Source organism: Podarcis tiliguerta, assembly GCF_965153285.1.
Source record: "Podarcis tiliguerta genome assembly, chromosome: 13".
Classification (NCBI taxonomy): domain Eukaryota; kingdom Metazoa; phylum Chordata; class Lepidosauria; order Squamata; family Lacertidae; genus Podarcis; species Podarcis tiliguerta.
The window spans coordinates 11,526,223-11,542,516 of NC_139546.1; the positions used below are offsets into that span (position 1 = coordinate 11,526,223).

General features: G+C 45.6%; 3 protein-coding genes across 6 annotated transcripts in view; 1 reads left to right on the plus strand and 2 right to left on the minus strand.

Moving 5' to 3' along the window:
- PTCD3 (pentatricopeptide repeat domain 3) overlaps nt 1-12,844 on the plus strand; it is a 31,681-nt gene extending 18,837 nt beyond the window's left edge. For both annotated transcript variants that reach the window (XM_083407710.1, XM_083407711.1), the window contains exons 12-24: nt 847-929; nt 1,547-1,691; nt 2,224-2,274; nt 2,949-3,038; nt 4,993-5,021; nt 6,554-6,660; nt 7,559-7,637; nt 7,728-7,818; nt 8,641-8,726; nt 9,714-9,862; nt 10,594-10,635; nt 12,133-12,291; nt 12,495-12,844. In XM_083407710.1, coding sequence (XP_083263836.1) covers nt 847-929; nt 1,547-1,691; nt 2,224-2,274; nt 2,949-3,038; nt 4,993-5,021; nt 6,554-6,660; nt 7,559-7,637; nt 7,728-7,818; nt 8,641-8,726; nt 9,714-9,862; nt 10,594-10,635; nt 12,133-12,291; nt 12,495-12,549 — 1,166 coding nt within the window. In that variant the 3' untranslated portion in view covers nt 12,550-12,844. The remainder of the gene's footprint in view (nt 1-846; nt 930-1,546; nt 1,692-2,223; nt 2,275-2,948; nt 3,039-4,992; nt 5,022-6,553; nt 6,661-7,558; nt 7,638-7,727; nt 7,819-8,640; nt 8,727-9,713; nt 9,863-10,593; nt 10,636-12,132; nt 12,292-12,494) is intronic.
- Nucleotides 12,845-14,283: 1,439 nt separating this feature from the next.
- The window catches only part of LOC310661519 (MICOS complex subunit Mic60-like), a 24,445-nt gene continuing 22,434 nt past the window's right edge, over nt 14,284-16,294 (minus strand). For 2 of the 3 annotated variants that reach the window (XM_083407794.1, XM_083407793.1), the window contains one exon: nt 14,284-15,339. The gene's annotated coding sequence lies outside the window, so the exon portion shown is untranslated. The remainder of the gene's footprint in view (nt 15,340-16,294) is intronic. The other variant, XR_014503985.1, reaches the window with a different exon arrangement.
- LOC310662662 (MICOS complex subunit MIC60-like) overlaps nt 14,284-16,294 on the minus strand; it is a gene marked incomplete at its 5' end in the record, with an annotated part of 2,520 nt that continues 509 nt past the window's right edge. Inside the window, one exon of the mRNA XM_083409606.1 lies at nt 14,284-15,286. Coding sequence (XP_083265732.1) covers nt 14,655-15,286 — 632 coding nt within the window. The 3' untranslated portion in view covers nt 14,284-14,654. The remainder of the gene's footprint in view (nt 15,287-16,294) is intronic.

Genomic DNA, 16,294 nt, shown 5'->3' on the forward strand with positions numbered 1-16,294 from the left:
GACTGGCCTTGACCAGAGCCAGGGGCTTTTCGGCCGTGGCCCTGGCCCGGTGGAACGCTCTCCCACAAGAGACCAAGGCCCTGCGGGATTTGACATCTTTCCGCAGGGCCTGCAAGATGGAGCTGTTCCGCCAGGCCTTGGGTCGGGGTTCAGACTGATTCTTTTCTTTCTGTATAAGAACAAGCATTCAAGAGGCCTCTTGGCCCACTCACAGGTCCTTTCTTTATAAGACCAGTGGTAACAGTTGGCCCTGGAGAATATTAACCACTCTCAATTTTACCCATGGACTGCCATCGAGATTTTAATTTGCTCTGAACTAATTTTAAGATGTATTTTAATTAATTGATTGCCTGTTCTTATGTTCTTTGTATACTGTGTTAGTTTTATGATGTTAGCCGCCCTGAGCCTGGCTCCAACCAGGGAGGGCAGGGTACAAATAATTTTATATTTTGTTAATTATGAGTGGGACATTCCTTCTCATTCCCTTCCCCTGTGTGTCATGCCATGTTACCCGAAATATATGGCCACATTTCACGCACATACATTTCTCTCCCTTTGGGTGGTGCTTGGATGGACACCTGCCTTTCTGAGACACTGGGTTTCCGTTTGCAGCAATGATGATTGGCGCAGGGGTACGGACCTCAGCTAGATCATGGGAGCTGATTGTGAGCTATCTGCGTTCCGGCGTCGCTGGCGTGTGGCTGGCTTCCTGGAAACAGGCTTGCAAGAGAATTTCGCCTTACACTGAGCTGCCTTACAAATAATCGGGGGGACGGGACCCAAATGCAAAGAAAGCACATTCTGTTCAGTACAGTTGCTTAAAACACAACTTTTCATTTCTTCCAGCTGATGTGCACACCTTCAATGCGTTAATCGTCGCAGCTTCAGAAGTGCGGGAAAAGTACACTGAAAGATGGGAACTTGTTGAAGTAAGAAGTAATAACTAATTCAGGAGCTTTTAATGTATATTTGCCATGCCAAATATTTATTTAGGCGAATTTATATCCCACCTTAGTAGGGACGTGGGAGGTGCTGTGGGTTAAACCACAGAGCCTAGGACTTGCCAATCAGAAGGTCGGTGGTTCGAATCCCCGTGACGGGGTGAGCTCCCGTGGCTCGGTCCCTGCTCCTGCCAACCTAGCAGTTCGAAAGCACGTCAAAGTGCAAGTAGATAAATAGGTACCGCTCCGGCAGGAAGGTAAACGGCGTTTCCGTGCACTGCTCTGGTTCGCCAGAAGTGGCTTAGTCATGACCTGGAAGCTGTACGCCGGCTCCCTCAGCCAATAAAGCGAGATGAGCTCCACAACCCCCGAGTCGGTCACGACTGGACCTAATGGTCAGGGGTCCCTTTACCTTTACTATATTCCGCCTTTTCGTTATTAGGCAATATTCAGGGTGGTTGCGGGACTCAGGGTGGGTTATAAAGTGGCCTAAATTTCAAGTCTTGGTGTGCGTGTGTGTGTGCGTGTGTAGCAGTGGAGAGAAATCCCAGCATCTTCATAAAAGCTTCAGTCCAGTGCTTGCTTTGTTTCATCTTGGTTAATAGGACTTGCTGAACCAAATGGCTCAACAGAAGATACAGCCAAATCTGCTCACTTTTAATTCTGTCCTGAAGACTCTAAGGTGGTGTGGTCCCTTTGGCAAGAGCATGGCCCTTCGCACATTAAATGAGATGAAGGCACTAAATATAGGTAAGTTCTCAGCTGTCTGTTAAGATTGTCCCAGCAAAGCTTCTCAAGTGGTGAATATGTAGGGCAGGAGTCTCCAAGCTTTCCTTGCCTTGGGCCAGTGTCTCGAGCGACGATCGCACAGAGGGTGGAGGAGCGCGTCCATATGCGTGCGCGCACGCTATTTCCGGCGCACATCCAGGTCAGAGGAGGCCCATGTGCACAAGCTATTTCCGGTGCTCCTCTGACCCAGATGTGGGTCCCTGTAAGAGCGGGCAGTGGCACGGCTCACCACGGGCTGGATAAACGAGTCCGTAGGGCCTTATCCAGCCCCTGGGCCATAGGTTGGTGACCCCTGATATAGGGACTGCATATACGCAATTCATGTAGTTCCCTCACACACACTACCTGCTCAACAAAACTGGAATTCTGGGAGCAGTTTCAGTTTCTATTAGGGGGTACTCAAGTGAGCAGAATATGAATTAATGGATTTTTGTATCTTGGCCACATCGTCAGAATTGGCTGGTTCAGTATATGCCTCTCTGTTTGTTTTTAGAGCCTAGCCTTGCAACCTTTGACCATCTTCTTGGCATCTTTTATAAACCAGGTATGTGATTCCTAAATTAGAACAATAGCTAGTCAATTTGTTTCTGTAGTCTTTTGATGTTTGAACCGCAGCCCTCCAAAGTGCTGCATTGGAAGCTCCTTCTGGCTTTGCGCTAAACACAGGAAACTTCCCCCGCGTGACTCCTGCATTCTGACCCTTCTTCCTAAGCTACAGCATAGATCTGTTTAACCGAAGAGGCATCTGAGTGATGCTGCCCTGCTGCAAGGCTAAAAAGAATTTTAAAAAATATTGCATCCAAAATGTATGGTGTTTATACCACTTATTGGAGAAATTGTGAGTCTTCCTGAAGGCTAGTTTCTCTAGTGGTTTTGGCCAATACTGTTAATTAAGGTATAAAACTATTATACGTGTTACTGGGGTGCAGTGGGAAAGCTGTTGATAATTCTGCCTCTCTTATTAACAGGAGATTGCTGGGCACTTTGGTAGCTCTTAAGGCCTTCTTGGCCTTTGACTGTCCCAAAACCTTGTGAGGTGGAATGACTGGTTGCTACGGCAGTCACATTCTCATTTGGCATTCTGAAAGTGTAGTATTGCCTTCTTGAAGCTGGGCCCTGCAGCAGTCCTCAGCACCAAATACGGATTACGTGTTGTAGAATCTTGTCTACTGAATGTGTGTTCTTAATGGCGCCATGGCGTGTCTTGTTATTCTACAGCGGCATCTTCTCGAGGCGAAACAGAAATGATCTATGAAGTAATGGATGAGATTAAGGGAAAGCGTTTTTACCCACAGGACCCAGACGATGGTATGAATTCCCTCCTATATTCTGTGGTGATCTTGCATTATGTGGGACTAACATGAATGGGGGGAAATTGCCTTTAAAACTTTGTGTGAGTGGTGGGCTAATGATTGGTTTTCCGTGCAAAATAAAATATTATATCCGTGTTCTTCACAATTCGTTGTGGGTCTATAAAAATAGCAGTCTAGTCCACGCACACGCACACACACCACAATAATTCTTGGGCTCCATGATCACTGCAGATGGTGACAGCAGTCACGAAATTAAAAGATGCCTGCTTCTTGGGAGAAAAGCAATGACAAACCTAGGCAGCATCTTAAAAAGCAGAGACATCACCTTGCCAACAAAGGTCCGTATAGTTAAAGCTATGGTTTTCCCAGTAGTGGTGTATGGAAGCGAGAGCTGGACCATCAAGAAGGCTGATCGCCGAAGAATGGATGCTTTTGAATTATGGTGCTGGAGGAGATTCTTGAGAGTCCCATGGACTGCAAGAAGATCAAACCTATCCATTCTGAAGGAAATCAGCCCTGAGTGCTCACTGGAAGGACAGATTGTGAAGCTGAGACTCCAATACTTTGGCCACCTCATGAGAAGAGAAGACTCCTTGGAAAAGACCCTGATGTTGGGAAAGATGGAGGGCACAAGGAGAAGGGGACGACAGAGGATGAGATGGTTGGACAGTGTTCTTGAAGCTACCAGCATGAGTTTGACCAAACTGCGGGAGGCAGTGGAAGACAGGAGTGCCTGGCATGCTCTGGTCCATGGGGTCACGAAGAGTCGGACACGACTAAACAACTAAACAAAAACAACATGCAGTGATTTTTTGGTGGGCTTGTGCTGCCCTCATCTGGGTCATCTTGCCTGCTTTACTTTGCATAGTATCTGTTCTGGACTGGCTGGACCCAGAAGAATTGTGGGTGGCACCAGCTGCGGAACCCCCAAGGGAAGAAGGCTCAGAGCCTGGGAAGTGGCAATGGGATGACAGTGAGTGGTCAGAGGGAGAAAACTGGGAAGAAGAGGTATGGAAGCTGAAGGGGTAACAGGGTTTAGTGAGCGGGGAGAGTCTGTGGCAGAGAGCAGTTCAGAAGCTAAAGCAGGAAAGGAGGGAGGCTAAGAGGCAGAAGAGCCGGGCCAGTGAAGAAGCCAGGGGTTTCCCCCTCCTACTTTAACAAGCTCCCCTCCCCGCAGTCTCCCAGGAGCAGAAGAGGTAAGAAGAGGGAGGAGTAGGAACAGGCAGTGTAGTCTCAGGTTTCTTGCAAAGGACCTGGGAGAGGAGACTTGGACGGCTGTGGGAATGCAGGGTTCTTTAGACTCCACAACTGCCCCATAAGGACAAGACCTACCAAGAAGAGTTGCTGCGCTCATTAGGTCTGGCTCCCCTGAGCAGGCCTTGCTTCTCCTAATGAAGAGTCAACTTCACGTACCCCATGTGATTTATTGCTGGCTTGGCTCCCTGGCCGTATCTCACCCAGCTTAGTTGAAGGCTGCTCATTTTGAAAGTGCCATCATGGTGGGTAGCAGTTGCATATGTACTGTGCCTTTGTTAAGTGTTAACAGGTTGTCATATATCCCATTGGGGGGGGGCGGGGTGGTCTACGCTATGATCAAATTAGTTTTAAATTGTCTTCTCCTCCCAGGAAAACCTGGGAGTAGTAGTTGGGACTGAGGACTTAAGATTCTTTTACACTGAATTCTCAGCACTTGGCCAAGCTACAATGGACAGTATTCTGTAGTCAAAGCCGTAAAATAGGATAAAGCTTGTATGTTTGCATTGTAGATAGGATCTTAGATATTACCTTGGCTTAAAGAACAGTTTTACCAGACTTCTATTGGTTTAGACAGCGGTTTGTTTAGCTGTTCAAATTTATTTCAGTAATGCTAGGAAGCCTGACAGATGTGCTTATCTTCTGCACTGCTAGATGTTGAAGATTAACATTGTTTGCTATTTCTTCTTTTTCAGGCAATTTTTTTGCAAGTGCCATGAAAATAGTAAGTGGATTTGGTTCCTGCTTTCTAACACTTAATTGTCTATTATAATGGCTTTCTAGCTACCTGTGAATTCCCTTGTGAATTCCCTTGAATAGTTTATAGTTTAAAAAACAAAACCTCTAAATCTGTTCCGCTACTCAGATTCCTCTTTATCCACAGCTGCACAATTCTTCCACATAAACCTCTTTCTGTTCCTTCAAGTTTTTGGTTTGATTTTGCAATCCATTATTCCTTGTGATTCTCCATCATGCTCCTTAACTTGCCATATTGGAACAAATAACCTAAATGGACATGGAGCAGATTCAGCTTCCAAACGTTGGATGGAGGAGCAGAGTTTGATTATATGGGGATGGTGGGAATTGGGATCAAACTGACCTAAAGCAGGTTTCATATTTTACTTGTATTCGTAAAACCTTTTATTGGCATCACATACAACATCCAAAAGGGACGCAGGTGGCGCTGTGGGTTAAACCACAGAGCCTAGGACTTGCCGATCAGAAGGTCGGCGGTTCGAATCCCCGTGACGGGGTGAGCTCCCGTTGCTCGGTCCCTGCTCCTGCCAACCTAGCAGTTCAAAAGCACGTCAAAGTGCAAGTACATAAATAGGTACCACTCTGGTGGGAAGGTAAGTGGCGTTTCTGTGCGCTGCTCTGGTTTGCCAGAAGCGGCTTAGTCCTGCTGGCCACATGACCCAGAAGCTGTACGCCAGCTCCCTCGGTCAATAAAGTGAGATGAGCACCGTAACCCCAGAGTCGGCCACGACTGGACCTAATGGTCAGGGGTCCCTTTACCTTTTACAACATCCAAAACAAAACAAATCATTACAGAATTACCACTTCCCCAGTGGCACAAAACATTTGCTAAAAGAAAGGAGACAGAGCAGTCTATCATCACATCTCTTGGTCTCCAGGGAGATCAGACGTCTGCAGTGTATTTCGACGACAAAAAACCAAATAGAGATATTTAGCCACTAACTTGCTGAGCTCCTGATCATTCCCCAGCAATAGAAATTGTATGACCTCTGACTCTGGTTTCCATTTGGAGATACAGAGTTGATCTAGAAATTGGTGGCGGAGATCAGCATATAGTTTACAATCGACAAATATTTTGAGGTTCCACATTTGATGTGGGAGCACAATTGCTTTTCAAACCCAATCATTTGCTTTTAACTGCAGGGCACTTGGGAACCAAATATAAATTTACACGGGTTCCTCCCCCTTTGATGTACGACGTTAAGATTGGGAAAGGGATGGTAATATACCCCCCAAATTCCTGTTAGACTATTGGTGCCCTGCTGAGCCAAAGAAATAAAAAGATAGCTCCTTGTACCTCATCTGAATCTTCTTTCTTACCCTAGCAGTTTGGGGTGGCTGTTACGTCTTGCCGTTTCATGATCATTTGCAAAACTTTGCTTTGGGAATACCCTTCTCTGCTTGCTGATGAAAGTGCAGGGAGCTTTTGTGTGGTGCACTGTGTGGCAGGGTGCCGCACGTCTTTAATATGAGTGCTCATGCTATGTGCCTTGATTGCAGTGCCTGGACCTCAAGGATATTCAGCTCGCCTATGAGCTCCATGAAGTGCTGGAGACAGGAGAGAACAGGAAAATGTTGGGAGACATTGGCCAGCAGACTACTTACTGGTATTTATTGTTTGGTGCTCCCTGGGGTTACAGGAGCAGGAAGATGAGACTGTGTGCTGTCAGTCTGGACGCAATTGTACTTCTAGGCTCAGTTTAAGATGTTCGCTTTTGCAATGAAAGCATTTTATATGGGCATAATATGTTGGGGGACATAATAGGAACCAGTTCATCTCCTAAGAGAGGGACGCGGGTGGCGCTGTGGGTTAAACCACAAGGCCTAGGACTTGCCAATCAGAAGGTCGGCGGTTCGAATCCCCACGACGGGGTGAGCTCCCATTGCTCGGTCCCTGCTCCTGCCAACCTAGCAGTTCGAAAGCACATCAAAGTGCAAGTAGATAAATAGGTACCGCTCCGGCGGGAAGGCAAACAGCGTTTCCGTGCGCTGCTCTGGTTCGCCAGAAGCGGCTTAGTCATGCTGGCCACATGACCCGGAAGCTGTACGCCGGCTCCCTCGGCCAATAAAGTGAGATGAGTGCTGCCACTCCAGAGTCGGTCACTACTGGACCTAATGGTCAGGGGTCCCTTTACCTTTTACATCTCCTAAGATGTATGGGAGAGGCCATACTTTGAGTCTCTTCTGTTTTGAGAGAGTGAAATTGTAACAGGGAAGAAGAAATGTTGAACAGTGTTGTCTTTTGAATCCCCTTTCTCATGGAACACTCTCCTGATCACAACTGACTTGATCTGCCAGTTTCTGGAAAGTAAAGCAAGCCGTCTTGGTTCCACCAAGCCAGTTGAATAGTTCAGGTTACATGAGTGGCCCATTTTAACTTGGATAGGCAAACCACATCAGCTTAATATTAAGTGCTGAGGTTGTTACATATCCTGTATTACAAGCTTTTGAAATCTCAAGTTGTGCTGGGTTTTTGCTTATTTTATTTTTCTCCTTTCGCTACAGTGGAAGGTTTTTTACCTTGCTGTGCATGATGGAACAGCTTGACGTTGTAATGAAGTGGTATAAAGAAATGGTCCCATCAGTAAGTATTAGTGTGTTGACTTTACATCTTCTTTTTTTTAAAGTTACGCTGAAACTGCTGTGGACCAAAATATTTTGCTTGTTTCATCAGATGTTTTACCCAAACTCTCAAGGGATGCTGGATCTTCTTTATGCATTGGACACAGCGAACCATTTGGAAATGATTCCCCAGATTTGGAAAGGTTAATACTTTTTTGTGTTCTATTTATTTCAGTATACATTAGTTGGTTTTAACTTTTCTAAAGTCACCAAACTTTGAAGATCTGATCTGATGAGAGCCACTGTTTGGGGTCACCAGCCTGATGAGGGGAAGTTATCCCCTTAAGATAATTCCAATCACATTTTTTGCAGTGAAAAGGATTACGTCTATATTTCTATCCACACTGTGCATAGTAATGTAAAAGAAAAGAAAAATCCTTGCTCCCAGATGCTGCTGCGCTTTCAGATGAGTTGGGTGGTAGTTTCAAAATTTCCCATTATGGGACGCGGGTGGCGCTGTGGGTTAAACCACGGAGCCTAGGACTTGTCGATCAGAAGGTCGGCGGTTCAAATCCCCGAGACGGGGTGAGCTCCCGTTGCTCGGTCCCTGCTCCTGCCAACCTAGCAGTTTGAAAGCACGTCAAAGTGCAAGTAGATAAATAGGTACCACTCCATCAGGAAGGTAAACGGCGTTTCCGTGCGCTGCTCTGGTTCGCCAGAAGCGGCTTAGTCATGCTGGCCACATGACCTGGAAGCTGTACGCTGGCTCCCTCGGCCAATAAAGCGAGATGAGTGTCGCAACCCCAGAGTCAGTCACGACTGGACCTAATGGTCAGGGGTCCCTTTACCTTTACCTTCGAAATTTCCCATTAGCTTAGTGCTAAAGTTCATCTGTGGGATGCAAATACTACTAGAATAATAGGAGTTTAAAAATGTGGCCTACAGCAAAACCATTGGGATGGATGGGCAGGAATCTGCTTTTTGTGGCTTCATTTCTGATTGCCTTTTACCCTACCCCTGCACAGATATCAAGCAGCTTGGACATGGCCGCAGACCTGCTGTGACAGAAGAGGTTCTGGCCCTCATGGCCAGAGATACGCAGCCCCCAGAGGTGAGTCTAGGTGAGACTCTTGCGGTGTGGAGAGTTGGTTCATCTGGACCAAAAACAGTCACAGCGTAATTTACAATAGCATATTGTAATACAGTGGTATCTCGGGTTAAGTACGTACCGTATTTTTTGCTCTATAAGACTCACTTTTTCCCTCCTAAAAAGTAAGGGGAAATGTATGTGCATCTTATGGAGCGAATGCAGGCTGCGCAGCTATCCCAGAAGCCAGAACAGCAAGAGGGATTGCTGCTTTCGCTGTGCAGCAATCCCTCTTGCTGTTCTGGCTTCTGGGATTCAGAATTTTTTTCTTCTTGTTTTCCTCCTCCAAAGACTAGGTGCGTCTTGTGGTCTGGTGCGTCTTATAGAGCAAAAAATACAGTAATTCGTTCCGGAGGTCCATTCTTAACCTCAAACTGTTCTTAACCTGAAGCACCACTTTAGCTAATGGGGCCTCCTGCTGCCACCACTTCCGGAGCACGATTTCTGTTCTCATCCTGAAGCAAAGTTCTTAACCTGAGGTACTATTTCTGAGTTAGCAGAGTCTGTAACCTGAAGCGTATATAACCCGAGGTACCACTGTATTGAAACATACTACAAAATAAAAGCATTAAAACAGTTCTCAAAATTTCGTAAGGAGCTTGAGTAAAAACGGTGAAGTTACTCAGCCAATCAGCTACCAAAAGCCCAGCAAAAAAGGTGGGTTTTTACCACAGAGTCTGGGAAAAAATGCAACTCTGGATATATTTCAATATACCATTGGTACATTTCAGTAGCTTCTCTCGGCTAGTCACTATTGCTAAAAGCTTAATGGGAAGATGTTTTCTGCAGTATTCCCAGTACTTTTAGAACTTTCCCCCTACTTATGCATTAGGTAAAAAGTGAATTTACTTGGATGCGTCGGTTTCTAAAAGCTACAGTATAAAAAGATGCTTGTGTAGCGCCCTCTGCTTTTGTGAGCTTAAACATTTTGGTTTGTCTAATATTTTTCAGACTCGAGTAGCATTTGCTGACTGTGCTGCAGATATAAAATCTTTCTGTGAGGCACAGGAAAGGAGACAAACAACTCTAGAATGGACAGCCACTTCACTGGGTAATTGTACTATATTGTTTGCCAGGGCTGGGCGAATGCAGGAAGCCTGGTAAGTAAAGCAAGGGTAATTCACTGGTGACCAATGTAACATTTGTAAGCTTATTTGTATCATATTTCATGTTTCAGTTAATATTTAACTCCAGTGACATTCGTGTGTTAACTGCCTTGATTTTCCCTACAAAAATTAATCAAGTAGTATGTCAAAGGTAGTTTAAATGCTTTCTTTTTGTTTTTGTTTAGAAATACATGACTAATGTAAAAGTTTTGTAAGCTTGAGAATTTGTCAGTAACTTGGATTTTGCCACCTCCCAAAATCTGCAGAGCAGTGAAAAGATACCAGGGAGTTTGAGACGCTTGTCTTTCCTTTTGAACAGTTAGGCACAGCGGGGACTGCAGTGTCTTTATGACATATGGTTTATTTACACATATTAGGCCATTTTGGGAAAGCCATGGCCACCCATGTGATTCAGTACTTAAAAGGATGTTGCATACATTGAAGGGACCTTCAATGCATCATGTTTTACTTTAGTAGCATGACTTTTGCATTCTTTTGACTTGAGTGCTAAATTCAAGATGTGTACAATTGAAAAGGGCATTAGGTTCAGAACTTGTGTTTCACAGGCATAGTTCCTTTTTGACCGAATGCATTTTTTGCAGTAGGGGTTGATGAGAAATGGGTTAGGTCTGATCTAAGGACTGAAACCGTTCATATCCCCTCCTTAATTAAGAACAGACCTTTTAAAAAAATCAGTGCAATTCAGAACTTTTCTCTCCAAATAGGAACATGCTGGAGCTGTTTAAGAAACACAATCGAATCCCCAGGTAAGTTCATCTACTGCCTAAATGCCCAAATGCTACTGTTGTTTACCATATAAAAGAGGGGATACTTTAAATCTGTGCCTGTTCTTCCCTTTCATTATTTCTGCCCCACAAAAAGACCTAAAAAACCCCAGCCCTTTTTCCCCTTAGTTAACTCTTTCCGCAACTCCAAATGGTGCTTTCTGCTGGGCTCCGCCACATGTGGAGGACAAACCCCACCATCAAGGGCTTTCCTGACTTGGGTTATGTTCACAAGCATACTATAATGAGGTGTTTGCAGCTGCTGCATCAAAAAAATTCTGTATTTCTTTACACATTGCTTGTGTTACGTTGACTGCCTGGTATGCTTGTGGTGCAAACTGAAAGTAAAAACAGCAATTGACATGTCTACTTAAGAGTATGAAGAATTGTATGTTGCACCTTGATTAGCATCTGCCCCTAAATACCTTGAAACCTGATAGGCAGAGTCTTCTGCATCTTGAGTGCTTTGCAGAGATATATTTGGATCTGAAACAGTGCACATTTGGTGAGCTCTTATTTCCAGTACTTAATTGTAAAAGAATTTAAGAATCCCTGTACATAGGGGAGTGAAAGCTGAAGTAGACTGCAGTGAAAGCTGGAGTAGACTCCTGTCCCAACATCTTCTGCACAAAGAGCTAAATTCCATTATGTACTGTTGCTGTTATATAGTCCAGAACATCTGAGCACTGAAGCAAGAATGTCTTAGCACTGTATGAGCGAGCTTTTCATGCAAGCGTAGCGTAGCTCAAGCTGAGAGTTCCTGCCAGCAGATCTGCTGTATAATCTTTGTCCCAGCTTTCATACAGAGCTTCTTAAGAAAGGAAGGTTTCATTTTGTTTGGTTGGATAGACCAAACCTCTGCTTGCATATGGGGCTTGTCTTGGGGGTGACAGCAAAGGGGTACATTTGGTACTGGTAGCAAATGGTAAAAAAGGTACCCCTGACAGACTCTAGGGTTGTGCGCCCATCTCACTCAAGAGGCCGGGGGCCAGCGCTGTCCGGAGACACTTCCGGGTCACGTGGCCAGCGTGACATCGCTGCTCTGGCGAGCCAGAGCTGCACACGGAAACGCCGTTTACCTTCCCACTAGTAAGCGGTCCCTATTTATCTACTTGCACCCGGGAGTGCTTTCGAACTGCTAGGTTGGCAGGCGCTGGGACCGAACAACGGGAGCGCACCCCGCTGCGGGGATTCAAACCGCCGACTTTTCAATCGGCAAGCCCTAGGCGCTGAGGCTTTTACCCACAGCGCCACCCGCGTCCCTTAGCAAATGGTACTTGCATATAAATATGTCAAGAAATAAATGAAAAAAAACTTGGCTGAAGTCCCTGGGTCAGAAACAATTGTGAAATTTTTATCTCCCCCCCCCCCCCCGCCCAACAAAAGATTGTAGTTTTGGGAATAGAAGTGTGTGTTAAATGCAGCCTTACCATGAATACCATCGGAGCATCCATGCTTCTTTTTCTCTCACTCATGCAGTGATTTGGTGATGGATGAAGTCTTGAATTGCATTAAGCAAAGCAAAGAGCCAAGTCAGGCCCTTGACCTGGTAAAGTTTGCTGCAGACTTCAGCTTACAATCAACTTCAAAGCTTGCCAGGAGAGCTCTGGAAGAATTTCAGCTCTCTGAAGAGCAAAGGTGAGCTCCGGGAAGTGGGTGAACTGTAGATGAGCACTTTTGAGCTCAAAGCAATGTCCAGGCTTCACTCCCAACTGCCTCTAACCTTTTTTAATCAGACACGGCTCTGCCAGCAACAGAAGGGTTGTGCCAGTAATTTGATGGGGCTTTATAATACCCACTTAACAATTTTATCTCTGAGCTCTGTACTTTTTTCCTTACAGGAAAGCTCTGGCTGATATGACAGCAGAAAGCAGTGACAACAGTGATGGTGAATAGATGCCAGGAAGGGACCGCTTTCTCTTTCCTGAAAAAAAGGGATGCCTCTGATCTGGCATGTGGCAGTCAAAATGGCTATACTGGACTTTGCCTGGTTGCTAGTTTTACATACACTGTCCTGATTGCTGACTAATCTGTACTTGGGCATGTCCTGTGTTGGAGAGACTTGTCCCCTTTGCATGTCACCTTACTCTGGAAAGCTAGAATTTCCTACCTGCAACAGAGGAGCAGAGCAAAAAGACAGGTCATTCCGTTGCCTCCACAAAAATGGTTAAAAATAAAGCGTAATACATTTTTCTTGCTTCCTATTTGTGATTATGATCTTGAGAGAATATGCGGCAGTATGTACCTGGTGGGGATTTCTCAGGCTGGTGTATGAGACATCCAGGGTTTTGTGCTCCAGTTTACTCAAGGTCGGGACACGTCTTGGAAATCTGTATAGGCTTCCTCCTGCTTCTTTAGTCGCCTGCCCAAAGGAGATGGGAATGTTGCTGTCTTCGATCTGACTTGTGCTCTGGTTGTAATTTGCTATTTTCCTCGCCTTTTCCACTTTTATTCTAGTATTCCCCCCTTGTTCTTTTGTCTGTCCTTTTTTTTTGGGGGGGGGTGTCCCTCAGTATTTTTCCAGCCCCTATGTTCTAATGTTCAATTCATGAAGCATCTCCCTGCAGGCCCTGGCCATTGTTGGGAAGGGGATAGCTCCTGGGCCATGCTGAAGAATCGTGCCGCATCTGACCAAATCTAGTCCCAATTTCTCGGTGGCCAGTCTGTTGCTTATGGAAAGTCACAAACAAGACAAGGAGCACCTCCCTGCTTTTGTGTCCCAAGAACTGGATTTCAGAGGCATGTGGTCTCTGCTAAAGGAGGTAGTGCATAGCCATTAATAGCCTTATCCTTAATGAATCTGTCTAATTTGATAACTTATGTGCTGTGTGAAATAGTACATGTGTTCTCAATTTCCCACCGTTCAGCTTCATAAGATGAAGAGGGTGGGGTAAAAATAATTGACTTGCAACTTATGTGCATTTAACTTGCATGATCTTTACAAGCTTGGTGGCCAGCCACCAGCTGAAATCACACGAAGCTAATACTAGCAAGGTGCAAAAGCACTTTCCGCACTGGGATCTCACAGGAGTCTCCCAGCGCCCAGTAAGCAAGATCTTGGGGGGCGAGGTCTGCTCAGCTCACATGGGGGCAGTTCCAGGGTTGCTTTTGACTATATGTGATTTTGGTTATACACAGAGTTCCTGGAGTGTAACCCCTGTGCACTCTGCAAGTCAACTGTATGTTTTCTACACCCTGTATAACCTCTATCATGCCTGTTTAAACAAAAAAAGAGCCTCTAATGTAACCTTTCCTTATTGGGGAGGTGCTCAAAAGCATCATTTGCACCATGCTCTGGCATGCTACCCTTAAAAGATGTATCTGACAAGTTATCCAAGAGCAATATTTACATTAGGTAGAAAAGAAATCAAAGGTTGCTGACCTTATCAGGAATCTTAATCCTTTCAGCAAGGATTGACTACACACTTCAAAGTATCTATTCACAGTACTTTGTCCAGAAGTTGACATTTCCTGCACTCCTGAGAACTTCAGAATTCCCAGTCCCATTATCACATTCCATCTTATTAGGGTTGTAAGGAGTAGACCAACCCAGTAAACATCCTAAGAGCAACTATTTTCTTTCCGGACATTACTTATCTAAGCAGAAATGGGGGGAGGAAAAGCAAGATGGTGGGTTTAACACCATTTATTTAAGTGCACCAAGTGGGTGAATCAGTAATAGAGGTTATAAACATTATTTTGGTTGGCTCACAAGCCTGATCAGTTACCTGGAAACTTAAAATTTTGTTATGCAAGTTGCAAAAAAAACATTCCAGACATGATAAATGGCTGAGGGGGGGAGGGGAGATACAAATGCAACAGGTGCTAAGTGAGAAGAAAACTAGAGACAGAACACCACGTCTTGCCAAGTGACATCACAACTCTGGTACGGTTTCCAAACCTCCTAAGATCTAAACCTTTGGTTTCCTCCCCGGCACTGTTAACGAATCTTGCATTTGTGTGGTTCTGAAGATACGGTAGCCTTGCATAGCTCATCTGCATCAGTCCACCTGAGTTGTTCCTAAACCCACAGCAGTGGCATAGGCAGTCAGGATATCCACCACTTGCTTTGCCTCTAGCGTCATCCGAGCTTCATTCAGCCAGTCCTGAGCCACTCTCCTGGATTCCCCTTTCAACTGATTGACAAACTTAGCTGCCAGCTCCAGGTCTCCGTGTTCGATGCAATAGGATGCGTAAGAGAGCAACTTAAATGTGTCCAGGTCTTCGGGGCCTAGCTCAGAAGGCGGCTTCAGCTGCTGAGGGTGCATGAGGAGAAGGGATTGAAGGTAAGAGAGGAAGTACTGATACAAGCTGTTTCTCGTTTCATCTATCAAGGCCACCCTCTTCGCCAGCTTTTCGACAGTGTGGAAGCGTGCCCTTAGTGCCTCTTCTGTGTACACTCCTCGACTGAGCGATTCCCGTGGAAGCGCAGCTGTTAAGGCCTGGGTGAACGTGTTGTCAGAACAGCTGGCCTGGATGGCTTCTACTGCACTCTCCAGGGGCTCGGTGGGGCTGTCTCCAGAAGCAGTTCTCATGCTTTGCTTCAGAGCTTCAACCGAAAGCCACAGCTGATGGGCCTTCCTGGCTTCCTCCTCAGCAACAGCATGGCCTGTAACATAAAATCCCACAGTGGCTTAACAGCAAGTCCACTTATAAACAGTGATTAAGTGGCTCATACATTATTAGCTCAAGAACCCCAACAGAAGTAACTTCGTAGGGTGAGATCAGTACAGTGGTACCTCGAGTTAAGTACTTAATTCGTTCTGGAGGTCCGTTCTTAACCTGAAGCACCACTTTAGCTAATGGGGCCTCCCGCTGCCGCCACACCGCCGGAGCACAATTTCTGTTCTCATCCTGAAGCAAAGTTCTTAACCTGAAGCACTATTTCTGGGTTAGCGGAGTCTGTAACCTGAAGCGTATGTAACCCGAGGTACCACTGTACTTCAGTGCATGGCTCGGACAGAATGATGGCTTGCAACAGGATACACCTGAGCCACTGACATCACAACTCAAATTTCATATCCCATGCGCTGCACCAGCTCTCAAATTAAGGCGGGCCTCAGTTTGCTTAAAGCTGTTTATGTATAGCAGGCTCCGCCAACCTGTCTGTGGCTGATGGGAGTTCTAGTCCAAAGCCTGGGGGAACCAGGTTGGCAAATCCTGCTGTGCAGACTGGTCATTTGGCAGCCTGTAGGAGCAAGCAAAGCATCTACTGAGATCTGGCCTTTCCAAGTTGACCTATGGATGTTATCTACAGAAGGGAAGCACCTTCCCGCCACATTCTGTCATAGAGAAGAGGGGGAAAGTGTGCCTGAGCATCTGCTGATTTGGTCTGGCAATTCTCTCTTTAGTGGCTGGAGATTAACTCTTGAAGCCTCCCCTAAATACATCACATACGATGGAAAAGAACCAGAGTTATCCGGGTCTAGCATTTTCAGCTTGAGTGTATCACATTGTTGCAAAGTCCTTCAACCCGCTCCCAATTCACAAAGGGTCATGCCAGAATTTTGGTGTGGAGCAGACTCTCTGAAATTAATAAGTTAGGTCCAATAAGGTCACTGGTGTATTCAGTAAAATATACAGGTACCTCTGGTTAAGAACTTAATTCGTTCCGGAGGTCCATTCTTAACCTGAAACTGTT